Here is a 24160-nt window from a genome sequence, read left to right as displayed (position 1 = left end):
AGTTTGTTTTTACATTGTTATAACTGTTTGTAAACTGCCGAAAGTCATATATATATATATGAGATGGGTGGTTATATTGTTAGAATAATTAATAGATAACAAATTAGTCTGACATAAAGGGCATTCATTAGGAATGTATGTAACCTTTTAATTTCAAGTCCATCCTTATTCTGCAATATTAGATTTGATTGCCTGGCTAATCTAAATCACAATCCCAGCAATGGATTATGATGGTGATGACAATCACTGAGGATGGGTTTAAACTAGTCCAGGTTGAACTACACCACCACACCATCTTTCTCAAATAGCAAAAATAAAAGTGGGCATTTAAATGATCCAAACTCTTTAAAATTTGAAATAAGATCTGAACTGTAATGATTTTGATCTGCCATCTTTGTTATTTTGCCTCTGGGTCAGACAGCTTCTGTCCAATGTGGTGGTGGTGGTAGAAGTTTTAAAAGAAAAGTCCACAAGTTCAAAGTGCTATTAAGATTTTCTTTTGATGTATCTTCAGAGCAATAAGAAACTTTTTGGCTCAGCAATCTGACCTAGAAATGGGAGCTTGAATCCAGCTGGCAGCTATCCAGGTGTTGAAAAGGTAAAGCAAAATGCCTATGCTCTAGTGTCTTGCTGATGTTGAGAGATGATGCTATGGGCAAAGTCTCCAATACTGCATGGTCCAGGACAGTTTCTATTTTAGAGTTACATAGCTAACAGGATTTTGATTCCTTGCATTGAAACAACTTCACCAAACTGGTTGCTAAAAATGCAGAGAATTAGTTTCCACCCATGGGCATCCATAAAAAGGGGGGAGGCAAATTATGACACATGTATCATGACATCATAATACAAATGATGTACTGTTGCAGGTACAAAATTGTAGCAATCACATGATGTAATGGCATGTCATTATTTTGACATCGCTATAATTTGTTAAAAATGCTGCTGTCTCCATCTGGAATACGCTATGCTTTGCCTGTATTTGTAACCACAAATTAGGCAGCCATTGTTTAGCTTAGCATGTTGAACAAACGCTGCCCATGAGGTCAACTTATGGTTAAACTGGGTTAATTAGGTAGATGATAGCTAAATTAATCATGGGTGTGTAATACCCAATCATGTATGTTCAATGTACAAAAATAAATGGTATGATTGTTGGAAAAATAAAAGCTAATCACTTTCCACTGTGAAGGGCATTTATCCTGTGTAAAGAACACTAAAACATCCAATAATTGTTTCCTTCCACTTTAATTGTCTCAGTAATGACAAGGAGGAACATATCAGTAAATTGCATATTCCATGGACTTTACATTTCTAAACAAAGTCTGTCAAATTCTCTTCTAGTAATGTTCTAATAAAGATTTTTAAAATACCATGTATAGCAATATAAGCAACATAATAATTATTATCATTATTTATTAAATGTATATGCCACCCAACTCCCAGTGACTCTGGGCAGTTAATTACTAATAATCTTTATATAGTGACAAAGAAGCTTCACACAAAGAGTAGAATCACGTGTAGTTAAAAATTGTCCACTGAAATTCAAAATTATACTTCAAAATGTAGAACTTTGGTTGCATTTCCAGTTCAAGATTTTGCTAGTTATCTTTTTAAAAGTGCAACCAATACTGCTGCAATTATTCCCCTGCTTACAAAGATTATTTTTCCCAGAGTACTAGTTCAGATTTTATTCAAATCCTACCATATATTGTCGAATACTGTAAAGATAGTTGCATAAACATACTTCAGCCCTCTCCCAATTAACTTTAAAGAAGCCTTTTCCAACTTGATCACCTCCATATATGTTAAGACTCCACCTTATTATCCCCAGCCTGACAAGGTATAGCATGCAGTTACGACTCACACTGTTCACATTGAACATGGAAGGCAACTATGAACATAGATACAAATTGCCTATTTCCTTTATAATGAAACTTTAGGCATTCTGATTTTCATTGTTATGGCAAGAGTTATTGATACAAAGCCCTTAGAGTGCCCAGGACAACAAACTGTCATATTCCAGTAGTCATTTCATTACAAAAAAAAATGTGTTTTTATTCTGAGGCAGTGTTTTTTAAAACTGCAGTTAATTGCTGAAAAATAGCATATCCCCAGCGACACAAATAAAATGGGGACAAATCCCATTTCTTTGAATTATAGTTTTGACTTAGGTTTTCCTGAAAGCAAGCTTCTGAGTGCTCTGGCATTATGTCCATCTGGTGCAGGGGGCCAATTGTCATGATCTATAAGAAAAGATAAGAAGACAGTTGCCTCAAAAGGGAAAAGCAATGCTATCTGCTTAAGTTTCAAAGATTTTTTTTCAAAGAAAAAACACTTAATACAAGGCTAAGGAAATGATTTAGGGTCATTTTTATATAATGTCAAAAACAGGAAAAAATGCATATATTTAATTTTCCAGAATATTGTTGTGACAGAATGAATCACTGTCATTTTTTTCTCAATAAAGATAGTAGGTTCAGGCATTGTGCTAAGTCACGATCCTGTTTGCTAGGTTTCAGTTAAGAATGTTGTTTGAATCCAATCACTGAGGTTGGCGCCTTAGCGTACTGTGTTCATCTAGCCAGCTTTGTTTTAACCAGTCAGGGTTAAACAAACCAGGACTTTGCACAATGTGTGAAGCCAAGCTGTAAGTTCTGTGTGAAATATAGGGCTACCTGACAGATAGGATAGTATTTAAGACCGTTATTAGTTATATGAGGGAAGGATGGGACTGATATCAGCTGGGACAATTTGCAGACATCCTTAAAATGTTTTCACATGATGGAAACTTCCCTCAAAAAAATAAAATAAAATAAATAAAATAAAATGGAAACAAATGGCTGTAACACAAGCCAAAGAATAGCTGATTCCAAAACTGAACCAATTAGATGAAAGTTGGCTTGGAGGGAAAATCGAATAAAAGGAAACTCCAACAAATGTGGAGTGACACTACCAGGAGACTTGAGACTAAATGTTGTAGAAAGTAGATGTACCCTAAAAAATAAAACAGAGTTGTGAAAGATGAGAGATTAAATCATTATCAACGTCAGAAGGTAAGCGAAAAGTAATGTAAGGTTTCAACAAGCAAACTCCCATCACAATAATCTAGGCCAGGGTCCTATGACAGAGAGGAGCATTTAACAAGTCAGTCAAATAAAGGGGAAGTAGTCCTTGTGTGCCTGTGCTAAAGAATAATAGCTCTTGCCATTCCAGAAGTCTAAGTGAACCTAGATTCCCTTCATGAGCGGAGTTTAGCCAGGAAAGAAAATAAATTAGAAAGTAACAATTTGGCTTTGAGGGAGCAATTTAGTGTAAAATTCCACAGAGCTGGGGAATGAAATTTGGATTTAAATAAGGCCTGTCAGACTTTCAACTCTTTCACATTCAGTGCACAAGTATTTCCTGAAACAGTAACTAATGACGTATAAACAAATCAACTAATCTTCTTTCTGTGTTCTATTTTGTTCTGTATAAATATATAGGCTACTTGGGGTCTATATAATTATCCCTTTAGGTAACCCCATGGCCCACATCATTATTTTTAAAAATTGTTTATTACTGGCATGAAGAAAATTTGTAATCAACAAATCAGACAGTTGGAAGGGACCATAGAGATCAGTGCAAGATCCTAATGCCTTGATCTGTTACCCACAGGAAATGGAGAGAAATGGGTATTTTCAAAGTCACATTCTTCATATAAGAAGATATATGCCAAGAGTAGGTAGGAAAACAATTAGATGATTCTGTACCTATACCACCATTCATGTAAACATATCAGTAGTTTATCCTGTAGCATGATTATTTTAACATCTCTAACAAGACCTTCCTGGTTTAGCCAATCACGCTGGCAGGAAGACCAAGACTGAACCTACAGGTGGTCCTCAAGTTATGACTGCAATTGGGACCAGGATTGCCATTGCTAAGCAATGCAGTCATAAAGTGTGACGTCACGTGATCACATTGCTTTGTGATGGCAGTCCAGGCAGTCCTAGTTGTCATTGTAACCCAAGACACACAGGTCAGGAAACAGAGGCATTCCCAGGTAAGGAGTGCAGAGGTGCCCTGTGAGGGTGCTGTGGGCGGGTGGGGGAGGCCCAGCGCAGGCTGCATGCAAGTTGAGGTAGGGGTTCTCAGTGCAGCATGAGTTCAGAAAGGCAGAGGAATGAGGGAGTAGGGTGCATCTGATCACAGGGAGGCCATGGAAAGAAGGTGTAGGGTGCATGCATGCAATCACAGTGAGGCCAGAGAAAGAAGGCACGGGGGTGCATGCATGTATGCAAGCAGAGGGAGGCTATGGAAAGAGGGCACGGGGTACGTGTGTGTGATCACAGAGAGGCCATGGAAAGAGGGCACAAGGTACATGCATGTGTGTGTGCAATTGCAGGGAGGCTGTGGAAAGAGGGTGTGGGTATGTGCGTGCATGTGTATGATCACAGGGCGCACAGTGAAAAGAGGGTGCAGGGTGTGTGCAAGTGAAGGGGGGAAAGAGGGTGCAGTGCGTGTGAGCAAAGAAAGGCAGGGGGAGACTTACCCCAGTGACTTGCGACCTTCCTTGCCAGCTTCCCATTGATGTTGCTTGGGGGAAGCTAGCAGGGAAGGTTGCAAATGGTGACTGTGTGACTGCAGGACATTACAACTGGTCATAAGTGAGAGCTGGTTGCCAGGCACCTGAATTTTGTTCATGTGACCACAAGGGCACTGCAATGGCCAGAACTTTGAAGACCAGTTGTAAGTCCCTTCATTCAGCACCATTTTAACTTCAAACCATCTCTGAACAAATGGTCGTAACTCGAAGACTACCTGTACAAGCTATATGCACCAGCAGAAAACTTGCTCAAAATAAATCCAGATTATGTTGACTTATCTTTCTGTGTGAATGGAGTGTTTAAAGCTTACTGAAGCCTTACGGGCAAATTCAGCATTTAGTAGGCCACGTGAAAGCTTCTGAGTCAGCAATTTTAGCAGGAGAAAGCACATATTCTGGAAAAGTGCAATATGATAATTTCTGGACCAATCTCTTAAATGAAGTAGAATTTGATTAAGATGGAGAAACTTTAAAGATAAAGTAGTTTTTAACATCAGGGCAAAAGCACCAGAAGGAAAGGAAAAGAAAGCAGACATCCTCAGGAGTAAATATTCTGTGGCAGTTTCCATATTTTATCTTATGTCTAGGCCTTCTCTTTTGAAAATAGAACTATTTTAGAATTCTAAAACTGTTAAGTTACTATTTCACCACTATTTTTAAATCATTTTTTTTAACCTGGGATTTTCCAAGAACAGCTATATAGGCTTTGTCCACCATCAATCTTCACAGTTTCTCCAGTTATAAAGGAGGCAGCTGGAGAAAGCAGGAAACACACCAGTGGGGATACCTTAAAAAGGAACAGAATATTGACTGTTATATTGTCCACTATAGCAGAGTCCCTTTCAGACGTGCAGTTCAGATTTCACTTATTCAATTGCTGGATTCACATATTGTGATAAGCTGTAGTTTGGTGGACTGGCTCAGCTTACATATTATGTTAAGGCATAAACCATGGGTTATCTACAAAGGCTGTGCTCACACAACACACAAAGATGAACTAAAGAAACCACAATACAGCTTAGTATAATGGGAGAACCTGCCCAATAAATGTTGAGGGTAAAGTAGCACGTACAATCCAGCTTCTTTCCCTGCAGTCAATGCAGATCCTGATGGATGTCTGCTACATTCATACACTTGGATGTAAGTAAGCATAAGCAGATAGATACTGCAAAGTGCAGGACAAGAATAATATCTACCAGCACCATCTTGCTATCTTTTACATATGTATTTTTTGAGGGTGGAGAGTCCTAGCCACATTCCTGAAAGGGAATGTTAGCTTCATATCCAAAGATAATTTGACTACCAAATTACTGAATCAGTAAATGTTGTTGCTTTCTTCTATGGCTGAGAAAACAAACTATTTAAGTCAAACAGAAGTCAGACTATCTCTGTTGCTTGGCGTCTCTTTTCAGCATAACCATCTTAAGTTGTGTGATTTAGATATTTATGTTTAGGCAATGCTTAGCACATAATTGGTCCTAAATAAAAGACCAAATTTCATATCAACATCACCTACAGGTGTGCGGTGTTTGGGATCGAAAGGGGGAAAAACTGCTTCAGAGCATGCAGGGGTCACATACAGCACCTCTTAGCAATTTGTTACACCATAAGTTTTTTCTCACGATAGCGTGGCTGCTGTGGAAGGCAGCCAGTGATCCCCCCAAAAGATGCAGTAGCTTTATGGAGTTGCTAGCAAGTGCTCAGCAAGCAACCCTGTATGCACTAAAGCACATTTTCCTCTTCAAATCCAAAGAACTACACAGCCCTAATTACCTAGTGATATGCATTTGAGTAGTGGTTAAGGCACCAGGGTAGAAACCAGGAGACTGTGATTACTAGTCCTGCCTTAGGCCCAAAGCCAGCTGGGTGACCTTGGGCCAGTCACTCTCTCAGCCCTAGGAAGCAATGGAAAACCACTTCCAAAATCTTGCCAAGAAAACTGCCAGGAGTCAACACTGACTCAAAGGCACCCCCCCACCTCCAAAAAATGCATTTGCAAATTGCAAATCATTGCCATATTCCATTCCTACCCTACAATATAAGGCTGTGCACTTCTTTTCATGCCCCTACAACAAGATGGCTCAGCTAGGTGGCAGCACTTCGGCTGATCTCAAAAACCAGGTGAGAGCTAAGCATAAGCTGAATTATTGGAAATAAAGCAGTAAAAATAACTCTCTCTCCATTTTCCTTGTTTTGTGTTTTTTAATCTTTGCCTTGCACATTCTCAGTCAGGAAACTGTTTTTTCATTCCTTATTTTTTGATAATCTGGCACTGAGCAAACTTCAAGTCCTTCATTGATATATTGGTCTGTAGAGAGATTCTGGCTAGCCTTTCTCCTTCAAAGACATTTTCCCCTGGAGACTTCATATATTGTCTTCATCAGGAGGCAGCACTTGACTGACTTTGTCTCAGCTTGGAAGCTAAGCAGGTTCAGAATTGGTTAATACTTAGGTGGAAGACCAAAATTTCAGGGCCGTAGGCTAGACTGGGAAGTCTAAAAACATCCCAGAGTTGTACAAAATAAAGGTGGGGTTTACATTTAATTTTAAAAATGGGATAACAAACTACTTCCATACTGTTGCCCCAAAATCCAATAGTTGTCCACATAGTTGTCAGAAGTCAAGTTCAACTTGAAGGAGATTTTTACCTTTTTTATATACAAGATGCCCTTTGGACCAAGCAAAGAAAACACCATTGTGTTTCCTGCTACTAAGCTGTAAGATAAAACTGGTATCTGGAAGGAATTTGCATTTAAGTTTTGTATTCTGAAGCGTCAACAAATATAAAAAAAACCCATGAAGTTTCAGTGCTCCTGATCCTTTATTTCAACTAAAGGACAGAACAGAGTATTGGACTAGTCCACAAAACAAGCTACGCACATCAGCATATCAATCTATCTAGTAGGAAGGTTTTCATAATTAAGGGTTATGCAGCTTTTACCCTGAAGCATAAACAGAGATGGCCAAAGAGAGATGCAATGCTGAATTGTAGAATCCAGAGTCTCATGCCCAATTTCTCCTGCCAAGCCTTCCTTTTTTCTTTATTTTTGCAAAGCATGATTATCTTCCCCCTTTGTGGATAAATGAAGCAGTTCTAGCTATTTTATATATCTGGTATTTTATCTTTTATGACCAATGATAATAGTAAAATAAAATGCTGTGACTTCATAACAGGCTTTTTTCTTTTTTTTTGAGGGGTGTGTGTGTTAATGCCTTCTTCCAGGATGCTTTTTCAACTTCTTAGTCTACCCCTAAAATTGAATGGCGGTCTCACTTCCAAGTACTAGCCAGGTCTAACTCTTACCAGTCAAGGTTAGCTAAGGACTGTCATCTGCTGTGGCAAGAATTGACAAAAATTGGGTGCCCTACCTACATTTTCTGCTATTGCCAAGTAATTCTTGGAAATAATACCCCCCTTTGAAATCTGCTTTAAATATGCATACCCCTGTTGTTGATTTTTAAATTTTTTATCCCATCTTTTTTTTTTATAAATAACTCAAGGCACCGAACATACCTAATACTCCTCCCTCCTCCTATTTTCCCCACAACAATCACCCTGTGAGGTGAGTTGGGCTTAGAGAGAGTGACTGGCCCAAAGTCACCCAGCCAGCTTTCATGCCTAAGGCAGGACTAGAACTCGTCTCTTTATTTCTAGCCTGGTGCCTTAACCAGTTCCTATATCTTGAAAGACATAGCAATTTTTTTTACACAGTTGTCCCCTTATTCCCCTACTTTAACCTACATCTTGCTAAAAAGATCTTTTCTTCATTCCACTTATCTATCCCAAAATCATACTTCATATTTCATATGCAATTGTCAGATTTCAAATTCATAGCAAATGTTCAATTTCACAGTTCTCTCAAAAATGAAACAAAGAATCTGGATATATCAAGAGTAAAACTAACCATTTAAAGGTGGCTTTCATCAGATAAATACCGACCTTTTGACATCTTTTTCTAAAAGGAACATTTCAGGCTGAATTTAATTTCACTTAATAATTATTCCGCTACTTTGTGTTTTATTTAAAACACATATCTGCTGCAAAGAAGCAGTATATTTTCCAGATAAAAGGAAGCTATACTACTGATTAAATGAGTGTCACTGTTTTTAAAGAATATAAAATGCTGAAGTTCTTTAGAGACCAGGTGCTTCTTTATTGGAGTACCGTATATGAATGTTTCAGGATGGGGATATCTTGTAAAAGAGGAACTGTCATGAATCTATTATAAATATATGTAATGCGAATACTGTACATAGTATATATACCTTCAACAAATCAATGTCCCACCCTTCAGAGAATGCCTTGCTTTAAATGAGAATGGATTTGTATCATGCTGCCAGTTCCTTCTTTTCAATATTGTTCTCCTTAACAAAATATGCACCTTATATCTAAAACAATACTTTATGTAACACACATATAGTAAGACTTCAATTTAATGGCCCATTCAGAGGAAAAAGTATCCATTAAAGATAATATGAATATGCATAAAAAGCCCATCCAGGGAGATCTCCAGACTCAACATTTCTCTGATGTATCTGAGGTGTATTCAATGGTATGCATTAAATCAAGGCTTTATTTTACTCATTGACTAGGTTCACATAATTTGCTTGGTTTTGGTTTCGTGTACTATGTCAATAATTGAGAGTAAATATGTTGTGCAAACCAGAACACTTATTCACAGCAAAACTGGTTTGCACTGAACTATAGTAAAAATGTACTGCTTGAAGAGAAAAAAAATCCAATTTTTAAAAATCAACTGAAACCCCTTAAGGTCAAAATGTAACAGTTAAATCAACATAGTACTATACCTCTTCAGGAAGTCCTAATCTCTTTGTAGGAATATTCTCACTATAGTTTATAAACAATTCTTCACCATCTTTGTAGTTTGCAGCAGCAGTTTCTGAAAATATAACTCCCTGCAGAGAAAGGACAGGTTCACCATTAAGATTCCATTACTGTTTTTCACAGCAATAAAAAGCCCAAGCACTTTTGAGATTCACGATTTATAAACTCTGAATATCAGTAATTAAAAGAAATGACATGGATTTATTTATCAACAAGCAAACTGCACTGGCAAAGGAAGAACAATACACTTCTGAGTAAAGTAAAGTGCTGTTTAACTTAAACTCAGTTCCTGGTGTCTTCCTGGACATATCCATGCAGTTTTCTTCACAAGGAGGTAGCTGTTGCCTTCTTCCAGGTTGGGTTCCCCACCCCCCATCTCAAGTTTAGCCTACAACCTTTGGGATTTCTAGGTAGCCCATCCAAGAATTAACAGAGTCTGATCCTGCTTAGCTTCCAAGCTGAGACAAAGTTTGCTAGGTGCTACCATCTACTGAGAAAACACTAGTTAGTGCAGCCATATTCTCCAAGGATTTTCATACAAAATCTTGGGTGACTTTAAATTTGCTTGTAATTCACTCAATGAAAAGAACTCAGTATATATCACAATTCTAATATCACAAGCTGTGCTTCTGTCTACAAGATTAATTCAGAGGATCTCCATTTCACTGAACAACTGACATCGCCACAATATAACAACAGTATCACAACATGTTTTTGGCTATGAAAATCAGCTTTAATGAGATAAAAATAAAGCAATCTTGTAGCATCATAAAGTTGAATCAGTTTATTATGGCATAGGTTTGCAGAGTCCATTTCATGGTCTGAGGGTGAGAAGAATAATAGAAATAGAGGTCAGAGGTAATTACTTTTACATAATGCCCAAGTATCTATAAGCACATATGCTTTATAAAAAAAATCTCAAGAGTGGTTAAGGGAAAACTGGATTTTAAGTAATCAAGTCCAATGTTTCCCATATTAAAGAAAGCAAAAGTATCATTATGAGCATATGAATAAAAAAGATAAAAATCCTTATGGAGGATTTAAAACCACCAGATCAGGATTTCAAATGCTTATGTATCAATTGTTTTTTCACTTACTTTTATGTTATCATTTTTGCCTAATGAAGAGTCCCAGGGAATTTTAAAAATTGTGTATCATTTTGTGATTTTGAGTTGGAATAATAAAATATTGCCCTAAGGTAAATCCTGAAATGTGCCTTCTTTCTCCTCTACTGAAGAACACAGAAATTATTTTATATTATTGTACCAATAATCAGTATCCTCCATCCCAAGATAGATAGACAGACAGACAGACAGACAGACAGACATATTCTATTTAAGGCTTGAATACTAGGGAAGTGCGCATTTGAGCTTCAAGCTCAAAATAACCCATTTCAAGTTCAAAACATCCCAGCTGTTTGGGCATTTTAGAAGTGTTTTGAATTCTGCTTTGAGCTCCAAACACTTTCCAAATGTTTGAAACAGTTTGTTTCAAAATTGAGCTGGGATGTTTCAAGTTTGAAATGGTGTACACATCTCTATGAAAAACTGTATTCTCCATGACAATTTAACACTGCAATACTAACATAAAATAATTACTATATTTAATAATACCTATAAAGCAACAAAAGGATATCTACACGTTTTATAGAGAACTCTGTAGAGCAATTTCATCCTCAAGCTCCCAATGCTGACACTACAATACTACTGTATACATTCTTCCTCAAAAACTCCATTGAGTTAGGAGTATAGATTACAGCCTACAGTCCCCTTCTCAACCTTTGATGATTTAGCTATAAACATCTTAGCAGTTCCAATAAATATTAGCAGCAAAATCTCCTAACCTGTGAAAAAGTTCCTATCTCCATCCCAGCAAAAATTAGGCAAATAAGAGTGTTATAATCAGCTTGAGCATTTGGTTCCAGTCTCTTGTCCAACCACTTATTTCAAAACCTACCGGGGCAACAGAATTGATCCTAACGCCACTGCATGCCCACTCAATGGCTAAAGTTTTGGTCAGGTTATCAACCGCGGCTCTTGCTGCTCCACTGTGCCTGCAAAGAAAGCAAAAGAAAAGGCCACCTTAACTTCCCCCCACAGATTAACCTAGGCCACACTGATATTAGATGCTGTGATTACGAAATACCTGTAACAATACTTAGCTATCTTAACTGGGTTTAAAGTCCGAGAAGCTATCCTTCTCCCACTAATTTCAATTAATCTTGGTACCACAGGGCAATTGTCATAAATGGTTATCAATTCCCACCCACAGTTTAGCAAGCCAGAGTCAGGATGGTTGAAAACTTCACCTTTTTTGCTTGCTCTAGGATGGTTATTCCATCCTAACTCAAAGCTCATATTATATAAATAGTACCCAATCCACAACTCCAACTATAATAAAATTGCTTGCTCACCTTTATGGATCTCCTAAATACAAATATTTCTGAATGCAGAGATTTTGGGGATATCAGGCATAATTTTCTCTTACAGCTGAGATTGTTCTCAGTTCAGAGTTAGAGGCCAACAGAATATTCTCCCCTTTCACCTTGTGTATGACATGAAACTCCTCCCAGACAAAAAATGTGTGTGTGCATCCGTGTATGTTAATGTTATGCAATCGGGAAGCTGGCAACAATTTCATAATTAGAATTCAATTAACACCGTCCCCGCAGAGGGGTCTATGTAAAGACAAATAATCAATATTTAAACTGGTTGATAATATATTCCAGATTGAAATATCATGTCAATCCATGATATGGTTTCATTTTGAACACGATTTAGCTCCAATGATCATGCACTCGCACAATGTGCAAACCTCAGTCAGAGATTTCTACTATGCGGTCTATTTCCTACATTAACATTCTTTGTTCATGGGTGAATATTCTCTAACAAACCATGATTTGACAAGCAGTTGCTGTGAGCTATTTGTGGGATCTAAGCTCGAGGCTCATAAATATGGACAAAAGTCCTCAATTCTCTAAGATTCCTATTTCCTCAAGAAATATATCTAGAAACAATGAATTAGAACCAGCTATTGTTCCATCTGTGAAGTCAGGAGCTGGCAATCTCTACCCTCTGGGCTGCACATGGTTCTCCAGAACTTTTGGCATAGCCAGTTCTGCTTTTCCTGATCCACCAATGTAGCAGATGCTGTTCATTTCTTCAAAGCTATCTGACATTCTGATTTCTGCACTGAAGAACTATACAGTCACTGGGTTTTGCAGAAACAAGGCCATCAAAAAAAAAAAATTGGCAGGATAAAATACTGATAAAAAAGGGAGCCACATAAGGAACAGATTTAACCTTCCCTGTGTAGCAATTTTAAGCTACAAAAAAATATTGCAGGAAGCAGAGAAGTGTCTGTGTGTCTGTAAATATGTATCTCTGGGCTTAAGTGAAAACAAGCATGTATTTTGATATTGGTAACAGCTTACGAAAAGCCAGGAAACCCTTTCCACATATTAGCCACAATATTGACAATGGCACCTCCATGATCCCGCATCCAAGCATTGTACACTATATAGAAACAGAAGAAAAAGAGCAGTAATTAATACTGTGACATTTTTATTTACATTTTCCTAATAGGTGAACAGAATGCAGTCTCAGTCTGAGTTGGACAAAAAAAATACAAAATCTACAACTAAGCTTATCAATATGATGGGGAGTTGTGTTATATATTTATTTATTTATTATTAAATTTGTATGCTGCCCATCTCCCCCCAACGGGTGACTCTGGGCGGCTCACAGTAAAAATCCAAAACCCCATCAACAATTAAAAATCCCCCATGAATGGTTAAAATAAATAATCCATTAAAAATCAAATATACACAACAAACCTTGTATATAAATACTAAAGACATTCAAGATGATGGGGGGGGGCAAGGTCAATCACCCCACAAGCCACCTCCACTGGTGCAAGCCCCCATCTGGCCCCCAGGCCTTCTGGCACAGCCAGGATTTCACCCCTTTCCTGAAGGCCATGAGAATGGGGGCACACCGGACCTCGGGAGGCAGATTATTGCATAGGGTGGGGGCCACAGCAGAAAAGGCCCTCTGCCTAGACCCCACCAGCCGAAATTCCTTGACTGGTGGGGTCTGCAACATGCCCCATCTGCTGGACCGAGTGGGGCGGGCTGAAGTAACCGGGGCGAGACGGCTCCTCAGATAACCTGGTCCTGTGCCATGAAGGGCTTTAAAGGTGATGACCAACACCTTGAATTGGACTCGGAAGCAAACTGGCAACCTATGCAGCTCGGGTAACAGCGGTGTTATATGTGCCCTCCTAGGGGCATTCAGAACTGTCCACGCCACCACATTCTGCACCAGCTGTAGCTTCTGGATACTCTTCAAGGGTAACCTCATGTAGAGCGCGTTACAGTAATCCAACCAGGAGGTGACCAGGGCATGAGTGATCATGCGGAGGGCCTCCCGATTGAGGAAGGGGCATAACTGCCGCAGAACATGAAGTTGTGCAAAGGCCCTCCTAGCCACGACTGCCACCTGCTCTTCTAACAGGAGTCGTGAGTCCAGGAGGACCCCCAGATTACACACCGGGTCTGTTTGGTTTATCACCAAAGATGATAAACTCCTGGATATTGAGGCTCCCTGTACCCACAGCCACTCTGTCTTACCAGGGTTCAGTTGAAGCCTGTTGGCCCCCATCCAGGCCCCTATAGCATCCGGGCCCCTACAGCCTCCAGGCACCACAAGAGGGTAGTCACAGCATCACTTAGGTCACCCAGGATGGAGATGTATAATTGGGTATCATCAGCATACTGATGATACCTCATCCCATCGTGCCGGATGATCTCACCCAACGGTTTCATGTAGATGTTAAATAGGAGTGGCGAAAGCACCGAACCCTGAGGCACCCCACAGAGTAGGGGCCATGGGTTGGACCTCTCGCTCCCTATCAACACCGATTGGGTTCGGCCTTGGAGAAAGGAGCTGAACCAGCACAACACTGTGCCACCCAGCCCCAACTCCTGCAGCCAACCCAAAAGGGTACCATGGTTGATGGTATAGAAAGCCGCCGAGAGGTCAAGAAGAGCAAGGATGGATGCACTACTCTCATTCCGCTCTCGCCAGAGATCATCCAAAAGTGCGACCAATGCTGTTTCTGTCCCATAACCGGGCCTGAACCCTGACTGATAGGGGTCCAGATAATCCGTTTCCTCCAGGATCCTCTGAAGCTGCTGCACGATTACCTTTTCCACCACCTTTCCTAGAAAGGGAAGGTGGGAGACTGGACAGAAATTGTCCAGAAGGGTGGGATCTAGTGATGGTTTCTTGAGGAGGGGGCGGAACAAAGCCTCCTTGAAAGGCTTCAGGAACACCCCCTCCTGCAAGAATGAATTGACCACCACCAGTATCCACCCTAAAGTCACCTCCTTGGTGGCTTTAACTAACCAGGAGGGACAAGGATCTAAAATACAGGTAGCCACACTAACAGCCCCAAGTACCCTGTCCACTTCCTCAGGGCCAACAGGATCAAACCATTCCCAAATAACTGGGTAAGAACTTTCCCTGGGCAACTCCACCGGACCTGCCACACGCTTGGCCTCCAACTGAGAATGGATCTGAGCAATTTTATTCGTCAGGTGTTCAGAAAATTCCTCTGCACGGCCCTGAAAAATAGTCTTCCGAGCCCTCCCTACCCAGGAGGGACCAAGTGACCCTAAACAGGGCTGCCGGGGGACACTCTGAGGATGCAATAAGAGCGGAGAAATACTGGTGTTTCACCATCCTTACCACCACTAGGTAGGGCTTAATAGCGGCTCTAACCCATGTTCAGTTGGACTCATCTTTAGTTTTCCACCAGTGGCACTCTAGACATCTCTTAGCCCTTTTCAGCTCCCTTAACTCCTCCGTAAACCATGGGGAGTACCAGGAGCGATGGGCCAAGAGAGGCCGCACAGGTGCAATCCTGTCCAAGGTCCCAGCCACCTCCTTACTCCAGGCTGCAGCCAGGGCCTCTGCTGGACTGTGCAGCAAGGCCTCAGGAACAACCCCCAGCTCCCTTTGGAACCCTTGCGGGTCCATCAGTCGCCAGGGGCGGACCTTTCAAATAGGTCCCGCCTCCCTGCAGAGGGGGGCAGCATAGGAGAATCTCACGGCCACCAGGGAGTGGTCTGACCATGACAGAGGGGATAATATAAAATCCCCCACCAGATCACACTACCACTGCTCTGTTTAATATCATAACAATGGTATTAAATTCAGATACAGTGGTACCTCGGGATACGAACGCCTCTACTAACGAACATTTCGGGTTACGACCAGCTTCGGCAGGGAAATTTTACCTCGGGTTATGAACTCGCCTCGACTTACGAACCAGATCCGTGGCCACTTTCCCTGCTGCCACACGGTTGTGGCTTCCTGTGGGCGAGGTTGCGGTAGCAAGGAGACATTTGGTGAGGCTTGTGGTGTGTTTTGCGGTGTTTTGCGAAGGTTTTTGGTGTGCGTGTTAGCATGGCTTCAAAGAAAATGCAGAGCAGGCTTGGCGGGAGTCAGGCTCTGAAGAGAAAATTGCCTTGGGTTGCGACCAAATTCGGGCGGAGGGCGGAACGGATTAACTGGATTTACATTGAACCCTATGGGGAAATTCACCTTGGGTTGCGACCAAATTTGGAGGGTGGAACAGATTAACCGGATTTACATTGAACTCTATGGGAAACTTTACCTCGACTTGAGACCAACTCGAGTTGCAACCAGAGTCACGGAACGGATTAAGTTCGTATCCCGAGGTACCACTGTATTTGCCAGATGACATAAATAACTATGTATGGAAGTTCATTCCCTACATTACCGAAAACATATAAATGCACTCTGCTGTTGTCTAATCCACCTATTCTGAAAACAAACTGTAGTGAGTGGGGTCTGAGAATGCAAGCAAGGCAAGTTATGTTAACCAACTTTCTCATTTCATTCCCCCTTTCTTTTATAGAACAACACCTTTGAACCTTATATAAGAAGCTGCCTTATATTTACTAAGACTGCCCAACTGGCAGCATTGTTTGAAGATTTGTTCAACTTTACCTGGAAATATCAGAGACTGACTATGCAATCACCAGCATGCATAGCAGGTACTCCAGCACTAAGCCACTCCAGATAAAGTGAAGCAATGATATGCTAATGTAATTAACATCATCAGCTGTTTTGGTAAGATATTCTAGCCATTTTGTAAGATCTAAACCCAGAAAACAAGACACAAATATTCTGAACAAATAAACAGGTTGTAGAGAATAGATTTTAGCAATTTGTGATCTAGTCACCAAAGCAGTTCAAATTCATATTAAATTGAAACAACATGGTTTTAATTATAAGTCCAAGAAGACATTTACTATGAGATATATTTACTATTCTCTGTCAGAGATGCAGTCTGAATATCAGTTGTGTTATAATCTAACCTAACCTAATTGGCAAAACATGCTAAGCACTACATAGTTAGATTTAGCATACCTTAGCTCCAACCATTCCTTCAACTGTGATTAAGGTGTAACAGCCAAATATATATCAGCTAACAAGAATGTGACCAGCAAACAATTGTTTTCTGTCATGGGACTTATGGATAAATCTCTTATTCATGTTGCAGGAGTGTGCTTGCTAAATTCATACATCACAATAAACCATAAATGTTGGTTGGTTGATTCTGGCTTATATTATGACATGCAACAAACAGTGCTTAAGCAAATCAAGGTTTAATGCACTGTGTGAATCAAGTAATTGTGTTCAATGGAATATAAAAGTAATAATGCTTCTTTTTTAAAAAAAGACTAGCCTTTAACAACCTAACAAATGTGTGAAGGACTCAAAATGGTATTTTCAGTGATAAAAAAAGAAACAATGTGACACAGACAAACAAATCATATCCAGACTGAGAATATATAAGGCTAAATATAAAAAATCAAGGCATGGAAATGAGGAATGCAAAGCAATAGCGTTCAAATTGTTTTATAAACAAAAATTCAATTTACAGTTAGCAATCACCTGCTTTACAGCAATAGAAAGTCCCAGTCAAGTTGGTTTCAATAACAGCATGCCAGCCTTTTGCACTTATTAGTTCAGATGGGCTAGGAAACTGTCCTCCTCCATTGTTGATCAAAAAGTCTATCCTACCATGAAGATCTAACGTCGATTTCATCAGTGCCTCTACCTACAAGGAGAAAAAAATTGGACTGACAAGGCTGATGTTCCATTTGCAGATTTCTGTTCGGCCTAAAACTGTCTAGAAACTTATATAGGTGGGGATTTTTTTTTTTATGGGAAAATCCTTTCTACAAAGTAGTTCTGGGTAATAAAATATTAGTGTTAGAAATCACAACATGGCAGTTAAAAGTATCACCTAGAACATTCTATAGTGAGGGAATTCCACAGCAACCCGAGATTTCATCAGAATTACAAAATCTGTGTTGTGATTCAGCTATAGTATGTCTGCAGAAGGATCTGTATAAGTTTACTGAGAGTTCACTCTTAAGTGTAATTTATAAAGGAGAAATACGAGTATTAAAGTCAAAGACAAGGCAGAATGGGTCTGCAAAAAGCTGATGTAAGCCTGAATAATTCCCTCCCAAGCCCAAAACACTGCAGTATTAAATACATGTACCCAAGAATTAGGACAGATGTAATAAAAGAGAAGGGTAGAAGAATTATTCTATCCCTAAAGTTCTGCCCACTCAAGCCACTTAGTTTAAGAATCCTATTCTCCTTTACCCCTTTTTCCTTACTTTCTTTCCACTGGAATACCTAATTATCCAGGGAAAAAGGTAGGAGGCAAAATAGGGAATCAAATGAAAGTAGGTTGGTGTTTTCTGAAACCCATTTTCCTCTAAGGAGAAATGGCTGTAGATCAAGGATGACGAGAGAAAGAGACGTTTGCTTATTTTTTTTTCCTAAACTACACAAAGCCAATCTGCCTTGTTTTCTTAAATCTTTCATCAGATACTGCATGCCTTCTTGCATGTAAGCCTTGCTATTTGGATAGCTACAATTACCCCGTTTGATGTTACTCTTCATTCTTTAACGTAGTGCCTGTACTGCACTGTTGCTATTACACAGAAAAGCATTTCTCCTGAACAAATCACTAGAGAGCAAGCAGTTGTCCCTCATGAAAGAGTAGCAGGTAAATTTTCTCAGAGGCAAAGGAAGACATAGCAGAAAAGCTACATGAATTTTCATCTGGACCATTCATAAAGGAAATTAGTAATAGTCAGGTGTAAGTGTGTTGACAACAACCAGGAGCCTAGAACTGGTTTCTTGGTGAAAAATATGATGTAACGTTTGAATTTGCTGTCAGAATACAATACGACTGGATGGTTGTTGGTTTTTTAATGAATAGTTTCCATCTCCCCAGGTTCATGCAGGTCTCTAATGCACAGAACTGATAGGGAGTATGAGACTTGAAAATCACTGACTATATTCAATTCAGCCAAAGACCAACCCAGAGCATAAAAATAAATATTTAGAACCACTCTTCATGCAGATGGCAAAATTAGGAGGAATAGCAACTTATCACAGAATAAGAAGTATACTTTATAAAGAAGTCCAAGAGAAGGTTCAAAGATAAAGTGTGCAAAATGTTTCACAATGTTGTTTCAAACTGTGTTGAGCTTTAAAAAAAAATGCAAAACATCCCACTTCAAATGCAAAACTGCTCCTTTGAGCATTTTGAAAGAGTTTCAATTCCAGTAATCAGCAGATTCTTTCTTAACCTTATAGGTCTACTCATGCTCCTATGTCTGCTCCGAAGAACTGAGGACCCTCCAAATTGAAGGATTCATACTAATGATATCATTATGCAAATAACCTAAATTGGTCCAAATAATATCATCTGCATGACATCAACATGCAAATGACATAAACTGTAGTAACAATTTGGTCTACTGCATGCATAGTCTTTTGCATCAAGGTCCTGCAAAATGTGTTTTCACTGTATACGCCTGGCTACCAGTGATTGAAAATTGGTTATGGCATTTGATCAAGAGGCCTATAACTTTAGCAACTCTTTGAAAGGGGACCAATGGCAGTGGTTTAATAATTATGGGTCCTGTCATTTCAGATGCATACTCCAGAACAAGCCTCTGGAAAGAAAATACCATGTTTACACATGACAACATCTGGTAACTTAGTGTCTCTTTCCTGGGAAAGATGATCAAACCCAGTCACAGTAGCTACAATATAATAATTTATATGTAACAATTTACTGGATGTAGAACTACTGTACTAAAAGCCACAGCCTGTAATGGTGTATCCTTGACAAAGGGAAGCTGGCAGGCAGTGCTGTGCTGTGCTTGGAAGCCCTGTGCCAAACAAGCAGAATTATTTATAGCACACTGATGGGAAAGCTTTGTTAGAAAGTAAGGATGCCCTTGTGGGAAAACATTAAAACTTAGCATTCAACAAGTTTTTTCCCTAGATGGTTTATTTGAATCTGCTGTAACAGATTACTCAGAGAAACAAGAGCTGCTGACAAATGTAGGCATATGAAAAAGAAAGTATTTTAAGCTGTATAAAGGAGAATTTAAAGAAGGGACACTGATTCCTTTCAGAGTGATAATGTTATCTTAGTCCCTTGAGGGAGACATCCTTGTAGTCACAACCTCAGGATGCAAAGACCCCCTTTTCTGATTCTGTCATAGAAGTTACACACACGCCCGATTCTTCTGATTAAAGTGCACTCAATAGTAACATTCTTCTCTCTCAAGTTCTAGGCTCCTTGTTCTCGGAAACAATGACTTGGGTTAGCATGTTATGTAAAATAGTTCTCTGTGATCTGTAAATCATAGCATATGACTTAGCAGACTGTACTAATTTGGAAAATCACAATTAAACTAAGCATGACTTAATGTGTTGGGCAAACATAGGTAAAAGTGAGTTCTGATATTGTGCTAAGCCATAGTTTGCTTAAGTATTATTTACCAGCGATGCCACAAGATGCTAAACCACACCAAGCAAAATGTGTTGTAATATGGTATATGAACCTAGGCAAAATCTCATCAAAAAAGCTTTTTTTAACTTATTCTTCTTTGCTGAAACTGATTCTTGACTCAATAGATTCTGGTTTTGGGTTCTGTTCATTTGATGGCTCTTTTCTGCTTCAATCTTCAGGATACACTTTGGCCTAGCTTAGGATCATTTCACTTTTTGTCATTTCCAGCCTAATTCTCAATTTGTTCATTCAACAACTCTGCCATCCACTAGACAGGAAGTTCGGGCTAGAGATCACAAAATACTTTTAAAATTGCACAGTATAGCTGAAAATTGTATATGGTTGGAGGTGAAGCCTAGGCAAAAGCCTTATACTGAGGCAGATCACTTATCACATAATCCGATATTGCTTGCATAGACTGGCAGTACAAATGCTACAAAGTAGTATAATGCTGAGCCAAAATCTTTTTTTTTTCCTTTTCTAAAATCAAAGCAATTGCCAAGTTATAATTTCTTTTCCCAATAAATAAAACTTCACCTAAAGCATGGATCCTCAACATGATGTCCTTGATCATTCTTTTGATATCTTCCAAATTTCAGCACTGTTAAAGGTGGATGTTACCCACAAAACACATAGGATTAAAAAAATTTTTTAATAAAATGTAAACTATCCCAAAATTTACAAAGCACCTGAACACACCCTCCTAATCAATGTAAAAACAACTGGAAACAGCAACACTTGCCATTTCCAGCAAAGGAACTAATATTTAGATCATTTCTTTGGTTTAATTTTTCAACATTGGGATGAAAATATCTTTATTTCACTGTATTAAAGAAAAGAATTATCCAGTAAACAATACACTAATCAAATGTGGAAGACTATTATATTTTTACCTCATCTTCTTTGCGAATGTTGCACTGTATAGGAGTCACCTGGGCAGAACTGGTGGAGGGAATTTCAGCAGCTAACTCTTTTGCTGCAGCTTTTAACCTGTCAAGTTTACGTGAGGCAATCACTACATTACAACCTGTCAAAACAAAACAAGAGGTATTTCAATAACAGTACAAGCTGTACAAAGTTTCTGCCAGAATTAAACCAGATATCTTGCTCAAGTATTAAGTCTGGGCTAATCATCCCTTCAAGCATCACTTCCTGGACTATCAAGAGCTTTCTGCTGTTTGGAAATCTACAAAGAAAGAAAAGATGAAAGTATTGCTCATTCTAACCTGACATTTAATTTGTGAACTGCATGCATTCCTCTCCTAGTATTAGAGCTAGTTCTTAGAACAGCACAAACATCCTGAAACCAGGCGAGTCCATTACCAAAACAAGAGGCAGTCCAAAACTATCCTTCCCACCAAAATGAGTAGCTTTAAGCCCTTTACACCATGCGGTTTGAAGAAAATGGAGCAAGAACTTGAACCTTGATTTCATTATAAATAGGGCTTGCGTTTGATAAATCCTTTCATAATGGCTTTTCAAATTTCTTACAGTAAATCTTATCAGAGTCTATGTCCTTCAAAGTCTATTCACACAAGTTTTTTGCCTGATATCTAGGGTGAAATGTTACATGCGCCAAGGTTTGTTCCCATGAGTGGACTTGCTCCTCTCCCCCCACCTAAATCTTCTTCAAAGAGTCTCACTTCACCACAGTATACTGTATTTTGAGGGCTTATGGGAGGAACAGGGAAATTTTATTCTTGCCTTGTATCCATTCAGAAGATAGCAATTTTCTACACTACTTTTCATTTACAGACTGGAAAACCACCTTTCAACAATGTCCAATATATATTAGTTCAATATTAACAACAGCAGAACCTCCTGATCCAAAGAACCATCATAACTTGTCTTAAAGAAGGGCATTTTGTCTTTAAGATCTGAGCAATTTCTTGAGAAAGGGGAGCAAACACCCATCAGTTCCAATGTTACATTAACAAACAATTATTATTGTTAGCCACCCAGAGTCACTGGTCTGAGATGGGCAGCTATGTAAATTGAATAAAAAATAAATAAAAACTAATACTAATCATTTCAAAAGCATGTTAGAAAATCCTAAGTCACATAGTAAAAACTGCATAGTAGGATCTTCCTAACTGGTTTACAATTATAGAATCACAGAACTGAGAGTTGGAGGTAACCACAAATATCATCTAGTTCTACTTTCTGCGATGTGCTGAAAAACTAATTAAACCATCCTCCAAACTAGCTGTCCAGATTCTTTTTAAAAACTTCCATAGATGGGGAATCCACAACTTCAATAGGTGGACTGTTCCACTGTTGTACAGATCTATAATACCTACTTTAAATAGCAGGCTAAGCCAAAACCAACTTATTTAAATTATGAGTTATTGCAGTGTGAGAACTCAACTTCTGTGATACTCTGTAATATATTTCATTCCACTAAAATATATAACATCTTCAATAAAACATGAATCTGTAATTTTACCATGTGCTTGATCTGATACCCAAGCAACACAAATTGCAACTTCCTAGTATAACCCATGAATATTTCTCAAATGATATAAGCATTAGAGTTTAGACAGTGTTCATATACCATTAAGTATAACCCAGTGATTTTCAAGCTGGAAATCACATGCACTGCAAATCAACATGTCAATTATCCAGTACCTATGAGTACAGTTTAATTATTCAGAGGTTTTTTTGCACAACAGAATTAACAGAAAACATGCCATTATCTCACCTCTCTCCAATATGATTCTTTGTCAATGTTTTTCTATGGTTATGCCGTTCAAATCATCATATTCAGTTAGCACTAGCTGGAATTTGACACTATAATTATTTCTTGGTTTCAAATTCTAATTAATACTAACTTGAAATTGCAGCTATTCCCAGATCAGATGACATATCATCAAGCATGGTTAAGGAGCCATGTACATCAAGGGGAACAGGTCATGTATGCATTTCCATTAACCAAATATAGTAACTTAACATGTCAGGACAACCAGGCTTTTTAAGAATTCACAACCTGCTTTTTCAGTTAAAATAATTTTCTGGGTTTACATACAACACTAGGTCAAAATGTCAGTGTAGAGAATAAGGAAGATGATCTTGATGCAGATATGCCTATGCAAAAGGGACTGAAATATTTTTTAAGTCCAGAATGTCCAGATAACATTTGGAGCCAGCTCAAACAGACATCTCCCTAGTCCACTGGAGTATAAGGTGGAGGAGTTACAACACAATCAGACTTGCCAGATTCTGTTATTATAGCCAATCTCAATAAAAGCAGTTTTACCCTTCTTGTGGAGTTGGTTTCATGATCTGGTCTACCTAATGGGCTTGACAGTCAGTGGATAGTTTATAGCTCACTGTTTCACAGGAACATAGCCTCAGAAAAAGTGTCCAGTAAATAAGAGGGCCAAGTAGATATTTTGTAGGTGAACACATTCAAAAATGTTTATGTCAGCACTAAAGAGAAGGTCCCATGGCAATTCTGAAGTAAAGCACAATTCCCAAATCCAGAGATCAAAACATTAATTTGAGCCACAATCCAGTATTTACTAGATTACTAAACTAAGTAATCACACAACACATGAAACAGCAGAAGCACAAGCAGTGAAAGCAATAGTGGGGGGAGGGGCACTATATTAGTTTTTCAGCTAGTAAAGGGCAGGAGAACTGTTTAATCAAAAATGATTTTACATAATTATCTTATGGCAGGACACTGCAGTGAATACCCAACCATATTTTTCTTCCTAAAGAAGGAGAGAAGTATAAGTACCTAGGCTTTCATTTTCATATTAGTGATTGTTTTCCCAAAAAACATTAACAACAGTTGC

At 38.9% G+C, this 24160-nt stretch overlaps 1 protein-coding gene across 1 annotated transcript in view; it reads right to left on the bottom strand.

Moving 5' to 3' along the window:
• Positions 1-1231: 1231 nt before the first annotated feature.
• The window catches only part of PECR (peroxisomal trans-2-enoyl-CoA reductase), a 24481-nt gene continuing 1552 nt past the window's right edge, over positions 1232-24160 (bottom strand). The window contains exons 2-8 of the mRNA XM_007420157.4: positions 21254-21387; positions 17423-17588; positions 12868-12949; positions 11391-11487; positions 9398-9505; positions 5264-5375; positions 1232-2246 (exon numbers count right to left, since the gene is read on the bottom strand). Coding sequence (XP_007420219.3) covers positions 2158-2246; positions 5264-5375; positions 9398-9505; positions 11391-11487; positions 12868-12949; positions 17423-17588; positions 21254-21387 — 788 coding nt within the window. The 3' untranslated portion in view covers positions 1232-2157. The remainder of the gene's footprint in view (positions 2247-5263; positions 5376-9397; positions 9506-11390; positions 11488-12867; positions 12950-17422; positions 17589-21253; positions 21388-24160) is intronic.

The sequence above is a fragment of the Python bivittatus genome, unplaced genomic scaffold (assembly GCF_059951505.1).
Source record: "Python bivittatus isolate LINGU-HERP-01145 unplaced genomic scaffold, Pbiv_v1 ctg000480_np1212, whole genome shotgun sequence".
Taxonomy (NCBI): domain Eukaryota; kingdom Metazoa; phylum Chordata; class Lepidosauria; order Squamata; family Pythonidae; genus Python; species Python bivittatus.
The sequence above is the reverse complement of the archived record's forward strand: the minus strand, read 5'-3'. Positions and strand labels throughout refer to the sequence as shown.